The 16,657-nt window shown below is 38.5% G+C and overlaps 1 protein-coding gene across 2 annotated transcripts in view; it reads left to right on the top strand.

Moving 5' to 3' along the window:
- The first annotated feature begins 10,038 nt into the window (after positions 1–10,038).
- The window catches only part of gas2b (growth arrest-specific 2b), a 20,865-nt gene continuing 14,246 nt past the window's right edge, over positions 10,039–16,657 (top strand). The window contains exons 1-3 of one of the 2 annotated variants that reach the window (XM_079866910.1): positions 10,045–10,105; positions 14,862–15,012; positions 15,563–15,725. In XM_079866910.1, coding sequence (XP_079723036.1) covers positions 15,581–15,725 — 145 coding nt within the window. In that variant the 5' untranslated portion in view covers positions 10,045–10,105; positions 14,862–15,012; positions 15,563–15,580. Of the gene's footprint in view, positions 10,106–14,861; positions 15,013–15,562; positions 15,726–16,657 lie in introns of both variants that reach the window. The other variant, XM_079866909.1, reaches the window with a different exon arrangement.

Below are 16,657 nucleotides of genomic sequence, written 5' to 3'. Positions count from 1 at the left end.
ATGTTGTGTATCATTAGCAAACAAATAAAAAAGCATTTGTAAAAAAAAAAAAAAAAATGCTGAAAAATTTTAATAGTATTAATTCATTAAATCTAGAATTTCATAATTTGGAGCATGCAGTGCCAAGTTCAAACATTTGAACTTTAACAAAAGTATGGTCTAAGATTAGGCTGCAGAGCATATAGATATGGTTAGTTTAAGTCTGTTTGAGCCTATGCCAGTACTTTCAGCCTCAGTCCTCTGATTCAGACACATCCGCATCCCTGCAGGACACCACACAGTAAGAGAGGTGCAAATGAGACACTCGCCTGCCAGACACGCGCAGACCATGTCCTTCACACTAGCTTTAGAGGTAGTGACCTTAGCAGTATTTTTTGTCTTGGTGTAGGATATTCATTCTATCCATCTATCCATCTATCATCTATCCATCTATCTATCTATCTATCTATCTATCTATCTATCTATCTATCTATCTATCTATCTATCTATCTATCTATCTATCTATCTATCTATCTATCTATCTATCTATCTATTATATTGAAGTATGCAGCAAAGAAAAAAGGATATTTGTAGACTTACGAGCTTCACAACCTAGAACACAGCCGAGTGGCCCTGTGCATTCACTACAGCAGTCAAAGGCAAGCTACAGTCCCGCTGGAGGAAACCCTCACAGTCTGGACTATGTCCAGCTTTGCCCTTTCTGGTATACATTGTGTAAATCAGTTACTAATTGGATAACCTTTCTTTCAGCAGCTGATTTACAATATCAGATTGACTGAAGAAACACGTTCACACTCTGGTGAACGTAATTGAAAGCTTGTCAATTGAGTGTGGACGTGTAATTGCTCCGAGTGAGGTTTTGTCCAAATGCCACAAAACAAAGATGCAGCGGTTACTATTTTCACTGAAATATTGATTTAAAGCACGCATTCCAAGGTGAAGACTTTAATAATAGCACAATAGTAATATTTAGTAACATTTATAATAATATACTGTGTTCATTTATTTTAATACTTCAATAATAATACTATTTTAAAATGGTTTAATGAATAATAATAATAATACGTTTTTAAAATATGAATGAAAAATCATACCCAAGAATAAAGTAACTAGTCTTCCTTTTGACAACTCATTTGTAAGCAGGTTTCATGTCAAGCTATTGCTTTTGCTAATTAGACAACCACAATGAGACATCAATTGTGACCCTATTACATGTGTTTACTCTGGTTCTCTCAGCCGTAACCGTCATGGATGTCCAGCACAGATCGCAGTCCACGCCCTCCTCACTTAGTGTTCATTCAAGCTTCTCTGTTCTAATGTCACACTGAGAATAAATACAAGAACGTGCACAGACTGGCATAATATCTTAATATTAGCATTTGTAAATACTTATTTAGAAGTAAACATGAACCCATGTGTGTTTTTGCTTGTGTGTTTGTTTTTGTTGGTGGGTGGGTGGGGGCGGGCGTGCATCCACAATTGGGGGGCAGGTGTTACAGTGGTCTCTTGGGATGTGGAGGGGTGGTGTAGTGAGACTGGAATCACTCTTTGATGACAGGGGCCTGTATGAGGACCCTGAAGACTCGCCTCAACCCATAAATATCCCCTGATCCCCTCATGGACCCGGGGCAGGCGACTGGTTGGCGCATACAGTGTTTCGTTCTCCACTGGGAGAAGGAGGGAGAGGTGAGGGTAGATGTCTATGTAATCCATCTCATGTGTGAGGGGGAAAAACAGTGAATGAATGAGCTCTCATATTAAAACCGAATAAGTCCCTTCCCCCACTGGCCCAGCTCTCAGTATCCTCATCAATTATTCCACAGTCATTAAAATCTCATCTATCCCAGCAGAGGAACATATAAGCGAATGGAAAGGAATTTTTATGTAGTTGTTGTTTAAGTGGCAAGTGATATGTGGTGATGTGTACCACTATCTCAAACTCTATAGACAAGAGTAGCTGTTCAATTCAACATATACATTTTAAAAAAGCGGAGGGAGAATCTGGGCTTTCTCCCTCAGCTCCCCCTTTAGAAACCACCTGACTGCAGGAGTGTGTGTGTGTTTGTCTATAGCCTTGGGTGGGTCTTTGCATCAGTACTGCATACTGACGTCTCATATTCATTTCCTGTGATCAAGATTCACATCATGTTCAGGTGCTGGAAGAGGAAATCTCGTGGGCGGGGGAAGTCTTGATATAGAAAGGGGAAGCCATTACAGTTGCTGAAGGAATTCAGCAGATCATGGACATGAATATCTGCTGCTGTGCATAATTCAACAGATACATCTGTTGAATCCTGTTACAGAATTATCAACATTTTAACGCACTATTTTTTAAATCATTTTAATGCATCGCATGAGGAGTCTTGTAGCATTAGCAAGACTGAAAGATCATGAATGATCCTGTTTCTATAACTCTATTCTGCAAAGTACATAATCAGGAAATTAGGGATAGTAAGTAATAAAAAAAAAAATAGTTTTTTTCTGGGCAATAATGATAAGCTGATAAATATTTTTATATTATGGCTGAAACTGATAAGCAGTCATTTTTTAAATACTATTTTTGTCTAATTAAATAAAAAATAAAGCACTAAAATCAATTGCGATGAGCGAATTTAGGCATTGTGACAACGTACAGTTTAAAAAAAGAATATTCATTTTGACAATAATTATTGTTAAAGATTGCACTTAACACTAGTGTTTTTAAAGATTAATTGAAATGAGTATTAGGTGACTGCAAATGTACAGTAATATAAATGTACAAACAGGGGAAATGAACATGCACAATTAAATATCAAATTTCAATCGTTACCAAAAAACTCCCCCTCTGACTCGATCAGCCATTAACTGATGTGGTACATTGTGCATCTCTATACGCAGCGGCGCTCCTCACCAGCATCTGAATGACAGAGAGGAGAGAGAGCGACTGAGGGACTCAGGGGAGAAGCCTGACCTTTAAACAGAGCTGGCTACCAGTCCACAATGAGACATGCGTCCCACAGAGGTGCAAGACACAGTGGCGACAGCGCATAAGAAATGGGCATTGTGTTGTGTATATCAGTTAACTATATTTAACGCAATACTAACACCTTATGTATGTTTTTAAACATTTTGTGGAATTCTTTATTGTTTTGAAGCGCTGTAAAACTGCAAAATGCTCAACAAATGTTTTTCCCATTAAAGCAAATCTAAATTTTTATAGTTAAAGGCCTATTCAAAACATGAGAACTTTTCCTCACACAAATGACAGAATTGACGACAAAAAATGAACGACAGAGGGAGAGAATTAGCAATCAATTAGTGGAGTCATTCTTTGTGTGTGGTGGTGGGTATGAATGTGTGTGTGTGTGTGTGTGTCAATGCTGCCAGACTGGGCTTTATTTACTCAGCTCTCACAATACCCCTTCACCAGATGGGAACCAACAGAGTGAGGGGGGAAAGAGAGAGGAAAAGAGACAGAGAGAGAGAGAGGAAACAGAGGGAAAGAGAGAAGTGGGAGGTGTGTGCCCCATACTCAGAGCCATGAGGACTCCTTTGTTCCTCATCAGACCCCTATTGCAGCATGGCAGGGTGACACGGGCTGGCTGTAAAATCTCATTAAAAGAAAGAGAGAGAGAGACAGGCCTCAAGAGGGCTTGAGATCCCATTAAGACGTCGACACACAGACTTCAGTCATAAAGCGCCCGTGGACTCCTGTCAACATGCATGTGCAAAAACATCAGAGAAAAGAGAGTGATTTTTATTAAGAACAAAACACAGAAAAACTGAAAATGATCTCCAAGAGAGAGCAGAGCATTATGAAAGAATGAATAAAGAATTAAATAAATACCTTAATTAATCAAAGAAAAAACAGAAGATTTGTATATGTTGTAGTTGTGCTACAGATCTCTATACGTATATATATAATCGAAATATTTTGAAATAAATAGTTATATTACTTAGATTATAGAAATACAAATATTATACCAATCATGTTTCGTTTAGTTTTTTTTTATATATACTGTATACCCACACGAAAACACACACACATGCTCCCCAATGCACCTCATGGGCCTGATTATTGATTTCACTCCTGTTGTGTAGACACCTCCTCTGTAGATTTGATTAGTCACACAGAGGTGACAGAGGGGAAGTAAAGCTCTTAGGTTAGAGAGAGTGATGACAGAGAGAAAGAGGGAAGATGAGAAGACAGCTTAAAAATGGTGGAGAAACAGGAAAAAAGGTGCAAACTTTCCTCTGATGGGTGATTTTTGAAATAAAGTTTAAAGCTTAAATGAATCTTCATTTGAATATGCTGTCGTAATACATTCAAAGCTTTACTATGTTTTGCGGGAAGTGAGAGATCACATTATGATACCTGCTGGTTTTTCAGGTTTGATGTCATCATTAATTTCTTCATGGCACCTTGCTGTCTAATGCACTGATGAACTGACTAACTGCTTTCTTACTAATGTGTCTTTTAACTGCTGTGATAAAAACACACACATAAAATATATTTCTTTACATCACATTTTCCCGTGTGTTTGTGCTTATGCAGGTTTCACAGTGAAAGAGTGTTAAATCGCACGCGCTGTAAAAAGCTAAAAGTGAAAATAAAATCGATTCCATGTGTGAACACAAATCTTAGAAGGCTCTCGGGAGAGTGCTTGTCCTTAACACTCCTCTTTTAGTTAACAGTCACATGGAATAAAGAAAATTCGATGTTTAGACATAACAATTAAGTAAATTAATTCTACTGTACGATCTGGAGTAAGTGCAGAGGTGTGGGCTGTGTTTGTTTTGCCCTGCACTCCCAGGACAGATATTTAGTCTAAACAGATTTTAAATAGGTTTAATTGGAAATTACTGTTTTGGACTGTCTTCATTTTCAAAGGCCCATCATTTCCGAATTCATTTCTGGCTTCACATTGATGCTTTAAAATTAAACCATGAAAGTTAACTACTGGTCCAGCCAACTAATCAGACCACATTACGCTTTTCGGGAGAAAGGGCTTTATAGAGGCTTTATTTTAAAAAATATTTGAAAAATAATGTTGTTGGTTTTTTTTCCTTCAAGCATGAAAACCTATTCTAGTAGACCCAAAAAACAAAATCAAAACTTTCAAAAAAATGGCATAATATAGGTCTCTTTTATAACAAGGTTTGTCTGTCCAAAATGAATCCTGACAGAGAAAACTGTACCCCTGATGTCCTTTTTGACATACACTTATCCCATACGCATTTATCCATTCGTCATTTTACCTATAGGTGACTCACACACCGCAGCATGGTCTGATCGAGGTGATGCGGCTGGTGACTCATTAGCACACACACGCTCTCACTCAGTGCCCAGCGTTTAATATACTGCTCTACACCTCCGTTCCCGTTTCTACCTTCTATTGTTTTGATCATTGGATAATCATCTTTCCATTCCAATATTGTGTGCACAAATGTTCACAGCACTCTGCCATACTGTCTGTCACTCATTCCTTTGGTCTAAACAGCGCTTTCTAGCCAATTATTTCAGTATACAGCAGTCTGGATGAACCAGCTAACTGTCACTCAAGTGGGCAGAACAACATAAGAGGTGAGGCTATATGAGACAGAATGAGTGATGCAGAAAGACTGGAAGAGAGATGAGAAGAAGAGCTGCTTAACTGATCAGTAGCTGTCCATGTTCCACTGATTTATTTTTAACACAACACACAGGCCCGGATACATACTATTGAGACTTAGACTGACAGACAGGATATGTCTATGCAGGTCTACCTTTATATGCAGGAGCACGCTTGTGTCTTTGTGTGCGTCCTAGATCCTGATGGTCTTGTGATTCACAGGACAGAACAGACAGACACACTTCTGAAACAGATATGAAGTATTCAATTGATTGTTGGAATTATTTTAACATCCTTTAAGCCTATTTAAGAAGACATAAAAGGTTTGAATGAACAAGATCATGTATTTGAATGTTTCAAAAAAGGAATAGTTGTCTCTGTATGTCCATGTGATGAGTCATCCTGAACCTGGAGACACTTACACCTGTTTCCTCAGCTACAGCACCCAAGAGATGTAGCCGTCCCCTGCAGATTCAATGAACAAATCAAGGTCAGACAGAGAGCTGTAGTAGAACTCACGCACTTGCTTGCATGGACTGGAAGAGAAGTATACAGCTGCTACAATAATGACAGTTTGTGTGTTAAAGTTTGAGTAGTGTTATAACAAATTCATGCAGGAGAGAAATAATTCCTCCATTTACCCCCTCCCTCAAGGTTACTATTCTGAAATGTGAGATTTTGACGCACATTGTGACGCAGTCGTCACTGGGGCATTCTAGCCCCACCCACCAACTCTACCTGAACCAATGAAAATTCCATATGCTCTCTCTTCCTAAATGCGGTCCCATCAACACCACGGAATGGCTGCAGCAACACTGAGCACTATATCGTACCACACAAACATCTATTCCAAAAACCTGCATCGATAGAGAGAGAGAGAGAGAGAGAGAGACAGACAGACAGATAGATAAATAAATATATATATATATAGATAGATAGATAGATAAATAGATAGAACTGAAAAAGTGTGAATATGAAAGAGATGGAGAGAGAATTTCCATTTGTCATTGTTTGAGATGCTTTATGCTATTTCCAAACAGAACATCCGTCTGGCCTTGGCTCTCTCCTCCTCATTCTTTTCTCTCTGAATCTTTAGAGAGGAGAGAAGGTTGCCATAGTGACAGAGATGCTTATAGTAAAGAAGGAATGTGGTTGTCATGGAATATTTTGTAAAATAGGAGAAAATCAATGAATTATTGAAACTGTGCAAGAACACAAACGCGAGGCGATGAAAAGAGAGAAAGAAAGTAGGCAGAGAGAACATTCTGTTCAAATCAATAATAACAAAATGCAAGCATTTGTTTTGTTTAGCTCGAGTGTTTGTTATATTAAAACATTGACCAGCTCCAGTGTTTGGACATTGTTACAGACCTGATGATGTGGATGGGTGAAAGCTGATAAAGCACTGATAGATAGTTCTCCATCATGTGTTAATTACATTACAACAGCTACACTTGATCCCATCACCGCTCACAAGTAATCTTATTATTGTACACTACACATACAGAGCGAGAGCGTGAGCGAAAGAGAGAGAAAGTCGAGGGATCATAAGAATATGTTCTCGTGTTTCGGTCTTGTAGTTTCCAATGCAGATCTATCTAGCACAAACTAAACTAAAATTAGATCTATCAGATATCATTAGTATTACCATTCACGCTACTGAAATATAAATCTGATAAAAGAGATATGGATTCGCCTCTCAATGATCTTGAAACCCACAGCCACAGGAATACTGCAGCACCACCTAGTGACGACTTTATGAATTAATCGCGTGAGGCTTCTCTTCTGTAGGCTACAACTGCTTGATATAGCCCTACGTCTACTGTATTTATTTCAGAGTATGTCCTAAGGAAAAGAAAAAAAAAATCATGATTTGTCTTCTCATAATTATAAAGCAGTAACTATAACTACTAGCCTACTACACGCGAAACAAAAACTCAAGTGGCAAAATATGTGGAGGAAACTGTAAACTACAGTTTCAAGATATGATGTGAACCAAATAAGAGAACTAATTGAACATTTTACAGCAGTCACTCTATTAACTTCACGTCCTCTGCAGCAGTGTACAATATGACAGCTGCAGTACAGTAATTACTGCAGTCTCGCCCTGAGGCCATTGACCCGGATGTTGAGTTGACACTTTATGAACAGTGACTGCAAGGAAGCAATATAGGCCTACTATAATTAAATCTGTACCTTTTTTGAGTAAATTAAGACATAGCACTTACCTGCGCGACTGTCTGTGTGTTGTGTAATTAACTATTTTCCTCTCTTCGTTCTGTTTTCATCCTTGTTTTTAAGGCAGTTTTTGTTCTCCAAAGCACAAATGGAGGAAATGACTGAATTATGGAATAACTGAATTATTCATATGTAGATATGTTGAGAGCATGACACATCATGAATCTTTATCGAGCAGAAAGACTAATGCTGTGGGACAAAGAAAGAACTCCAATTAGTGATGGGCCCATCTGATGCTGAACGGGCCCCACAGACCCCAGGGACCAATTTGGACAGGCACGTGCCTGGTGGTGTTCGCTGGGTTCCCGCGTGTCTAACCAAACACCAGACGCGTTCCTTGGTTGTCCAGGAAACACACAATCCCGCCATCTGTCACGGTCTTGCGCAGTGATCCCTGTCGTGTAACTGCGGCGCTCTAACTAGGGAGAACACACATTTATTTATTACCCGCCATTAACAGCAGAGTGGGCGGAAAACAAAATCTTTGACACGCCCTTTCAGGTCTAAAACACACCTTTCAAAACCTGGGCCCTATCTAGGATTAGCTATAAATTAATGGTTTAATTTCAAAACAACAACACAGAAATTAATTCGGAATTTATGGGCCTTTCAAAATAAAGGCCTCGCAATTTCGCAATATCAGCATTTCCACAACAGACATTTCAAATGAAACATTATTTTAAATCTGCAAAACAAGCGCTCTAGAGATATGCAGTTTTGTTAACAGACAGATCGTGCACATGACATATTTATACCAGCAGCTAACAGCAAGTCACACTGTGAAAGCCAGATTATTTTCTGACAGTCAGCGTTATTTAAATCTAGTTTAAATATGAATATGAAAAAGTTTAAATTCACTTACATAAAAGCAAAAAGTTAAAAACTGCTGGGAAAAAATATCTAAAACTTGTCTTGCTAGATAAGTAGCAAGGTGTGAAGTAGGCCTAATTTATAAAACTTAATTTATATTATGTATTTTATAGGCTACCTATATTATCATTATCATTTTTAAGCCTACTATTGTTCAAAGTTAATGTAACGTCTCTCCTGTTGGCTGTTGCTAGCACAATCACGGTTCCGGGTAGTCTAATGAAAAGATTAGGAAGTTATGGCAGATCAGACATGATTAGGCCTAGCCTACCTAAGCCCGACCCTTCGGCCCGACTTCACTGGTTTAGCCAACGTAAATGGGAGAGAATAATTCAGTTCACTTGTCACTGAGTTTACAATATTAAATCAGCAAAGGACCTGTTGCTCGCCATGTTACAAGTTCGCTCGCTCTTCTCTCAGAGACACACACTGCGCGGCAGCAGTGGGGAAACGTAGAGGGCGTGGTCAACCTGTCACTTCGATCCAGGGTGACCAATAGAAAAGAGCCTCCCATCCTGGTTGGTAGAGACCGCCCAGGCGCCCACTGAGACACAGCTTCATTCACAAGCAAAACTTTTCAAGTGTGTGTAGGCTATCTGAACGAAATGGAATGGGATTGGAATTTTCTACAGGTAAAAGTTAAAACTAACCCGTTAGACGTTAGTGAATAAACTGATCAGAGACGTATTGTACATGCAAATATAATCACACGTGGGTAAACAAACAATATAGGAAGTTAATCTTCTCATCGGACAGAAATGAGCCCATATGCAAAATCATTCCACTGAAAAGTATAGGCTATATTTCCCCTAAAAATACATCCTGTTTCCTGTAATTCTGTAAACCACCGAAAATGATATAGATAACGCTCAAATATTATTTATTTTTTGCTAATAATGAAGAACATCAACTGAATATGACATGTTTATAAAACTACAGTATACATTATTATCAGCAAAGAATTCGGAGAGACCCGTAACTGCTCCCTAAACGCTGTTTTCATAAACTTGAACCGCATGTGTAGCTAAACAAACGAAATTTACAAACCTATACGGTTTACGTTAGCCTAATTGTTGGCGAAACATAGGCTAGATATTTAAGTTTAGATGGCACTAAATGCAAATTAATATAGCCTATTCGTTCTTTATGTTTCGTCTCTGAAAAAAAAAAAAAAAAAAAAAAAAAAAAAAAAACTTTCTGCCCAAAACAATTGTTTGTGGGAGCTAGTGTTTGTGTAATATGGCTACACAATTATGAATGATCACAGGCGTGCTGTTAAACACGTCAGTGATACTCCGTGAATTTGCACTGCCAGTGTGTAAATGCAACTTGACACCAAGAGTGTGTATGGAGAGAGTGAAAGTTTTGACAGTGACATTGTTGGCGGATCTGCTGAGAACACAGAGGTAGGCACTGTTTCATGCTTTTTATTTCTTAAAATACACCTATAACGCGATAACATAAAACAGAATTTTAATATGTTATACTAAAATTATACATCCGTTTATTTAGGCTACATAAGTTAACAAATTAATCGTTTCTTAGCCTATAGTTTAAGGGCGGTCTCGAAACTTCGCTAGCGGTCATTATAAGTAGTGTAAGTGTAATGTAGGGTATTGGAGTGCTTTACTCCGATCTCAGGCCAGATATTTATCGTACAACTCTTTTAGTGAGGTCAGATATAACAAATCTGTAAATAAATGTAGGCTATATAAATGTATAAAGAAGCTGCTGAAATGATCTTCATCATGAAGTCAAGTATTAGTTTCATTAAGTCCTACTTGATGTATGATGTAAAATTATGCAGCAATATAATATTGTAGCCAGGGGTGGACTGGCCATCTGGAAATATAATATCTGAAATAAAAGATATCATGTGTTTATCTCTTTCAAGTATATAAATTAGTACAAAACTAATCATGAAAGTTTCTTTTTCAGTGCATTTGTTTTACAATATATGGCTATTAACTGATTATGTAGTAATGTTGACAGACACTATATCACAAGTTTTGAGTTTTTCTTTTTTCAATTTGCACACTGAATATGGTTCAGCTCTTAATTTTGAACTCTCAAAGTGCACCAGATTGATGAATTTAACAATATAAAGCACAACAATTTCCCGAACCTCCCTAGGTTCACTCACCAGAGATTTACCAAAAATCCTGTGGGAAACACTGTTATTGCTATGCCAGTGCAGCTTATACAGTAACTTGTTTTAGGATTCGTCACTGTGGACTCGGAGTATTAGTTCATTTGTATTTTACAATTAGTAGTTATTTCATCTGTTAACTTTTACTCATTCCTCACTCATTACATGGCATTAGTGGTTTTAAGGAATAGGAGTTGGTATACATATTCAAGGTTGTACAAAGATCGTTTGCGTTTATGATCATATGTAGTGGGCCGGTCTGGGCCAAAATGCCAGGGCCGATTTTTTGTCCCAGTCCAGCCCTGATTGTAGCCTAGTGTTTTATGCACCCCAACAAATTATTGCCATACATTTTAGGGCCACATTTTCATCTGTATAACAAATCTTAACTCTGCACTTATAGAAAGTTCATTAAGGCTGTGTATTTTCTAAGAGTGTGAGAAGATGTTTGTTGAAGAGCTTAACCTGGCCCAGATCTCTTACTTCTGGTGCTCTCCAGTAATCTGGAATTAAACTAGGCAAGAATGAGGAAGGATGAGACAACATTTTGCTTAACTATAGATAGTTCACCCAAAAATTCAATGTAATAATTTATTTGCCCTCATGTCATTCCAAACATGTTTGACTTTCTTTCTTCCGTTGAACACAACAGAAGTTTTGAAGAATGTTTGTGCTGCTCTCTACCATACTCTAACTGAAAGGTGTCCATGGACAAAAATCACCATAAAAGTCCATACTGCATTATATTCCAAGTATGTCTATATTCTATTCTACACAATCTTCTAAGTGTTGTGTAGTCATATGATAGCTTTTTGTGAGCAACAGATTGAAATTTATGCTGTCATTCCTTGAAAGTCTTCCCTTGAAAATCTTGCTTCATGCACAGCAGTGTTCACCATTCACCTTCATTACAGTGAAAAGATCCGTAGTCTGTTGTAAATAATTGCTTATGGGTTCAATGGAAGAAAGAAAGACATGAAAGGGTGAATATGATGATCACACATTTGAATTCATGAATACATATAACATTTTTTGGGGTGAACTGTTCCTCTACGCAATTGCCGAACTTTCCCTCTGGTTCAGATATGTTGACCTTTACTATGAGGTAAGGTAAGACATATGGGGTAAGACAAATCTGAACATAATTATAAAAGAAATTATTAAAAAAAGAAAAACGTTTAATATTTATCTAATATGTTAACATATTTTGGCATTTCAGAAACAAGACAACATTAACGCAAAAACAACCTATTAACGTGTCCATCACATTCACAGAGAGCTATTTCCTTACTAAATATTTGATCACCTAACAAAAATTGTACACAGTTTGCTAAATACAGAGGGTGCTCATCTTTCACTCCAAATCATTTTACCACACATTCGCAATGGCCTGAATGAATTGCAAGTTTCACTTACACTGTTTGTGGTTGTGATCCACTCACTATAAGCAATGTCACTTTTGCTAATGCGGTTTCTCAAGTTGCATTGAAATGTAGACCTTTGTAGTAGAAAAATATGTTGAGTGTGCTAACATCCTCACTGATATTGTTCAGCTTTACATGTCATTAAAATAAACACAGAGTCTGTGTTGTTTTCATGGATTTACTCCAGAAGTAAATTAGTTGCCGTGGGTGTTGCCCTGTCATGCTTTGAAGCAGAGATCTTTTCTTTACACTCAAATTCCTTGATAGAACAAGTACTCTACATTTTGCCTGTCAACCCAGTATTAGGTATGATAAATGTCAAGCCCTTTCTCTACAGTAACTCATGGCTGTAATTTAACAGAGGCAAGAGAAGCCAGACTACCAGGCCTGCAGAAATGTGATTTATTGTGTTGGACATACACTGAACCTGACACTTAGATTGGTATGGCAGTTAAAAATCATATTTTGTATCTGTTTTAGCTTGTATTCCCAGACGAGAGCTTTCAGCATTCTTTAAGTTATTAACCAGAACATGAGTGGATGACACAATTACAGCCTGTAAAATTAGACCGATTTCTCTGTTTGATGAGGAGCTTGCACGGAAAATATCATTGGATGAGTGCAGTTGATCCTCTGTATCTCATGTGTAGCCTTGTGTCAGTGTGTATCAATGAATGTTCACACCTATCTGTGAGCGGTGAACTGGAGCATAAGTCTGTGTGTGTGTGCTTTACCGTTACGTGCATCTTGGTGTGTGTACGTGTGAACAAGCCTCTTTTTGTCTGTGGGTTTGGATGAAGACCTCTTCCTCTCCTCCTGTCTGAGTATGGTCAGGTTGCAGTGTAAGTGTGAATGTGGCACCTGTGTGCTGTAATCCTGTTGTGTGGGCTTCCCATGCTCCATCGGTCAAAGAGGCTCAGCCTTGATCACTGACACACACGAGGCCCTGGAGTTTAAGCCATCTTCAGTTCTTGCTTTTCTTTAATCATCCATTCTGCCAGTGCATGTCAATTACAGCTGTACATTTCTGCATCGTACAAACAGCATGTTAAAAGAATATGTCCAAATTCGCATAAAACCGCAAGCAAAAAAGGTACTCGGATGACCTTCCGGTGAGATTCTAAAGTGTGCATTCAATGGACACTTTACTATCCCATGAGGCCACAGGAGAGGATTTGTGATTCCATCCATACTACACACATTCATGCTATATAGAACTTCCTTTTTTTAACAGTTGCAAAGTATCTACTCAGACAGAATGCAATTTGGGACACAGCCAGTGATTCATTTGTGAATTTGACTGATTTGGCTGCAGCAGTAATAATTCATATGTCAGACTGACATATGACAGACCTATCTGTTTGACAATCTCTCTATTAAATCATGTGGATGTTATGTTATGTTACTCTTTGTCCCTAGTGGGACACAAGGCTTCAAAGATTTGCTTCCATTTAGCTCGATTATTTGTGGTGTGCTGCATCTCTTCCCATGTTGTTTTAGGTCGACCTAGTTTTCTTCTGCCAGGTGGTGTCCTCATCATGGCAGTCTTTGCGATTCGATCCTGGTCCATTCTGAGAACGTGTCCAAGCCATCGGCTTTGACGACGCTTGATCTCAGGGACCACACTTTGAATCTTTGTCCTCCTGTACAGTTCTTCTTTTATGATTTTCATAGGCCAGGTATCAACATATCCTCCTGAGGCATCCATTGTGAAAGGCACTGATCTTGTTCATGTCGCCCTCAGTAACTCGCCAGCACTCTGAGCCATACAGCAGGACTTTGTGGTGGTGCTGTATTGACTAGATTTCCAGACCGTCTTTAGTCTGGCGAATACACCTGTAGCTTTTCCGAGCCTTGCTTGCATATCTTTTTGTGCTGCATTATCCTTTCTGATGAGGCTTCCTAGGTATGTAAAGTTGTTGACATATTCCAGTGGATCATTATTGACAGTGATTGTTGCATTAGGGACGGAATACATGCGTATAACTTTGGCCTTTGATGGGTTGATGTTCAGGCCCACCTGCATGGCAAAGCTATTCAGCCTGTCAGTAAATTAAGTGTCAAATATCCACAAAAAACCCATTGTTTCTTTTGGCACTTCCATGCAAATAAGTAATATATATTCTCAGGATATCTGTAGATTAACTCAACTACAGGATTTGTGTACTCTGTCTACCTGGATATATCAGTTTGTCATAGTCTTGGTCATCTTTGTATCCTCTTTTCACTCTTGTGTGTGGTTTCAATGTTTCACCATCTTCTGTTGTGTCACCAAAAACATTGATACAAAAAACTTTAAAAGCACTTCTTGTGCACTTCTGGGAGATCGACTTTCTTCTTTGCCTCCGATTTCTCCCTGCTCTCATGAAACCACTCTTAACATACCATCTCATCACCCCTCACTTTATGCTGTGGAGGACAACATCTAATTGTGTCAGAGTTTATGTGTCTTAATCTCCTCTTCCTCACCATCTCACTCAAGAGCTTCAGGTCATCCAGCTTTAATAAAATAAATGGGGGTTGGGGTGGACTTACATTTACCACTATTTCTCTCTGCGCCTGTTTCAATTGCACACATCTGCCCTGCAGGTGTCTACACTCCTTCCTCTGCCTTACAAGACTGTGGCAGTTATGGGAAACAGGGGCATGTTTCTACACGTGAAAGGCCCCTCTGATGAATAGTTGCCTGGGTAGGGGAGAAATTACAGGACAGATCATTCTTCAGTTGCTAAGGATTGAAGTAAGACTTGAACATTAAATCCTTCCCTAAGAGAGAGTGTGTCTGAGCTGGTATTTGTCTGTTTGTGTTTGCCCTTTTCTCCATCCAGTCTAGCATGACAAATCTTAATTCCATCATTCTAATTCTGTACCTAAAATTGATAAATTGTGAAATACCTGGCGGCAGTCAGACATGGAAATAGCTGACTTTGAAACAGTATTAAACTGATTCCCATCACTATTTATTATTCCTGTTTGCCTGTTAGCAATGTTAATATTTCCCTTTCATTGTTTCGGTCAGTTTTAAAGAACAGTTGGAATGAGGTAGATGTGCATCATTAGGTACAGTGTAAATCCAGCGGTGGTTGAGGTAAATTCAGACAGTGGCCCATATACAGAAGCATTGAGAGAACAGATGTTCTGCAATAATTCATATGTACAGCACATTTAATAGTCCATTCAGGGCCATTGAGCCTGACCATTGCTGCAGAAGGTATATGCTAGAATATTTAAAGAGGTGCTGCATTTTTGATCCAATTTATAGTGTATGATTTGTTTTCTCTATCCTGCAGTCCACTACCTGAGTCAGTATGAATGGTCCCTTAAGTCCCAGGCGGGAACCAGGACCTGACCTTTCCTGTCTGCACCTGTACAATGAGTGGTTGGCATGTAGGCATGAGTCCAGTCTCCTGCCCATGAAAGAAGATCTGGCCATCTGGCTAAACAGGATCCTTGGTAAGAAAATATAAGTATATTCATATTTGCATAAGAATTAGCGATTGCTGATTTGCGAACTGATAACCTTTAAGAGATAGTTCATCCAGACATGACAATTCTGTCATTATTTACTCACCCTCATGTCATTTTAAAACTATATGACTTTATTTCTTCTGTGGATCACTAAAAAAATATATTTTGAAGAGTGCTTGTAACCAAACCGATTTGGTCACCATTGACTTCCAGTGTATGGAGAAAAAAACGCTGAGACATTTCTCAAAAATACACTGGCTGGGCTTAATCTTTAGGGCAACATTGAGTCTTTTACAACAACCATGAATTGCTTTTGGCAGTTCAACACATGGAAACTTCTAACTGGATCTCAAGTGTCAAGGAAAGTTGTAAATGTAAAATTATAGCCATCCCTGGTCACCAATAGGCCCACTTGTTTTATTATTAGTCACAACTCCAGGAGAAGATGGTACTGTACCTTGTGCTTCCCAAATGCAATTTTCTGTACATGTTTTGCATTTCAGCTTTACAGCAGTGTCAGTAATTTAAGTTAGTTTTTCTAATTTGAGTAAAATCTTCTTACTAACAAGGATTCAAGGTTACCCTTTCTCCCATTCCCATTGCTTGGTGTCAGTTCAAAGGATAAAACCTTATTTACACAGTCGGATAAAATCTTGATTAAATCCTGCACAAGCCAACAGATATGGATTATTCTGTATGTGCCCATCAGATCAGGAATATCATGGTGTTTACAGCCATTTTAAATAGAATTCCTTAAATTCCTCTGCATCTTGGATCAATGGGACATGCCCTGATGGGACCCTAAAAGAGGAATTGCCTTTCTCAAACAGAACAGGATATGAGCGTCTTATACGAGTCCCTGCGTGTCTTGACCTTTGTTGTCAGAACCTCATAAGACAACTGAGGGCTGAAGAGGC

This window comes from Squalius cephalus (assembly GCF_949319135.1).
Source record: "Squalius cephalus genome assembly, chromosome: 3".
Lineage (NCBI taxonomy): Eukaryota > Metazoa > Chordata > Actinopteri > Cypriniformes > Leuciscidae > Squalius > Squalius cephalus.
Note: the sequence above shows the minus strand (reverse complement) of the source record. Positions and strands in the feature narration are given on the sequence as shown.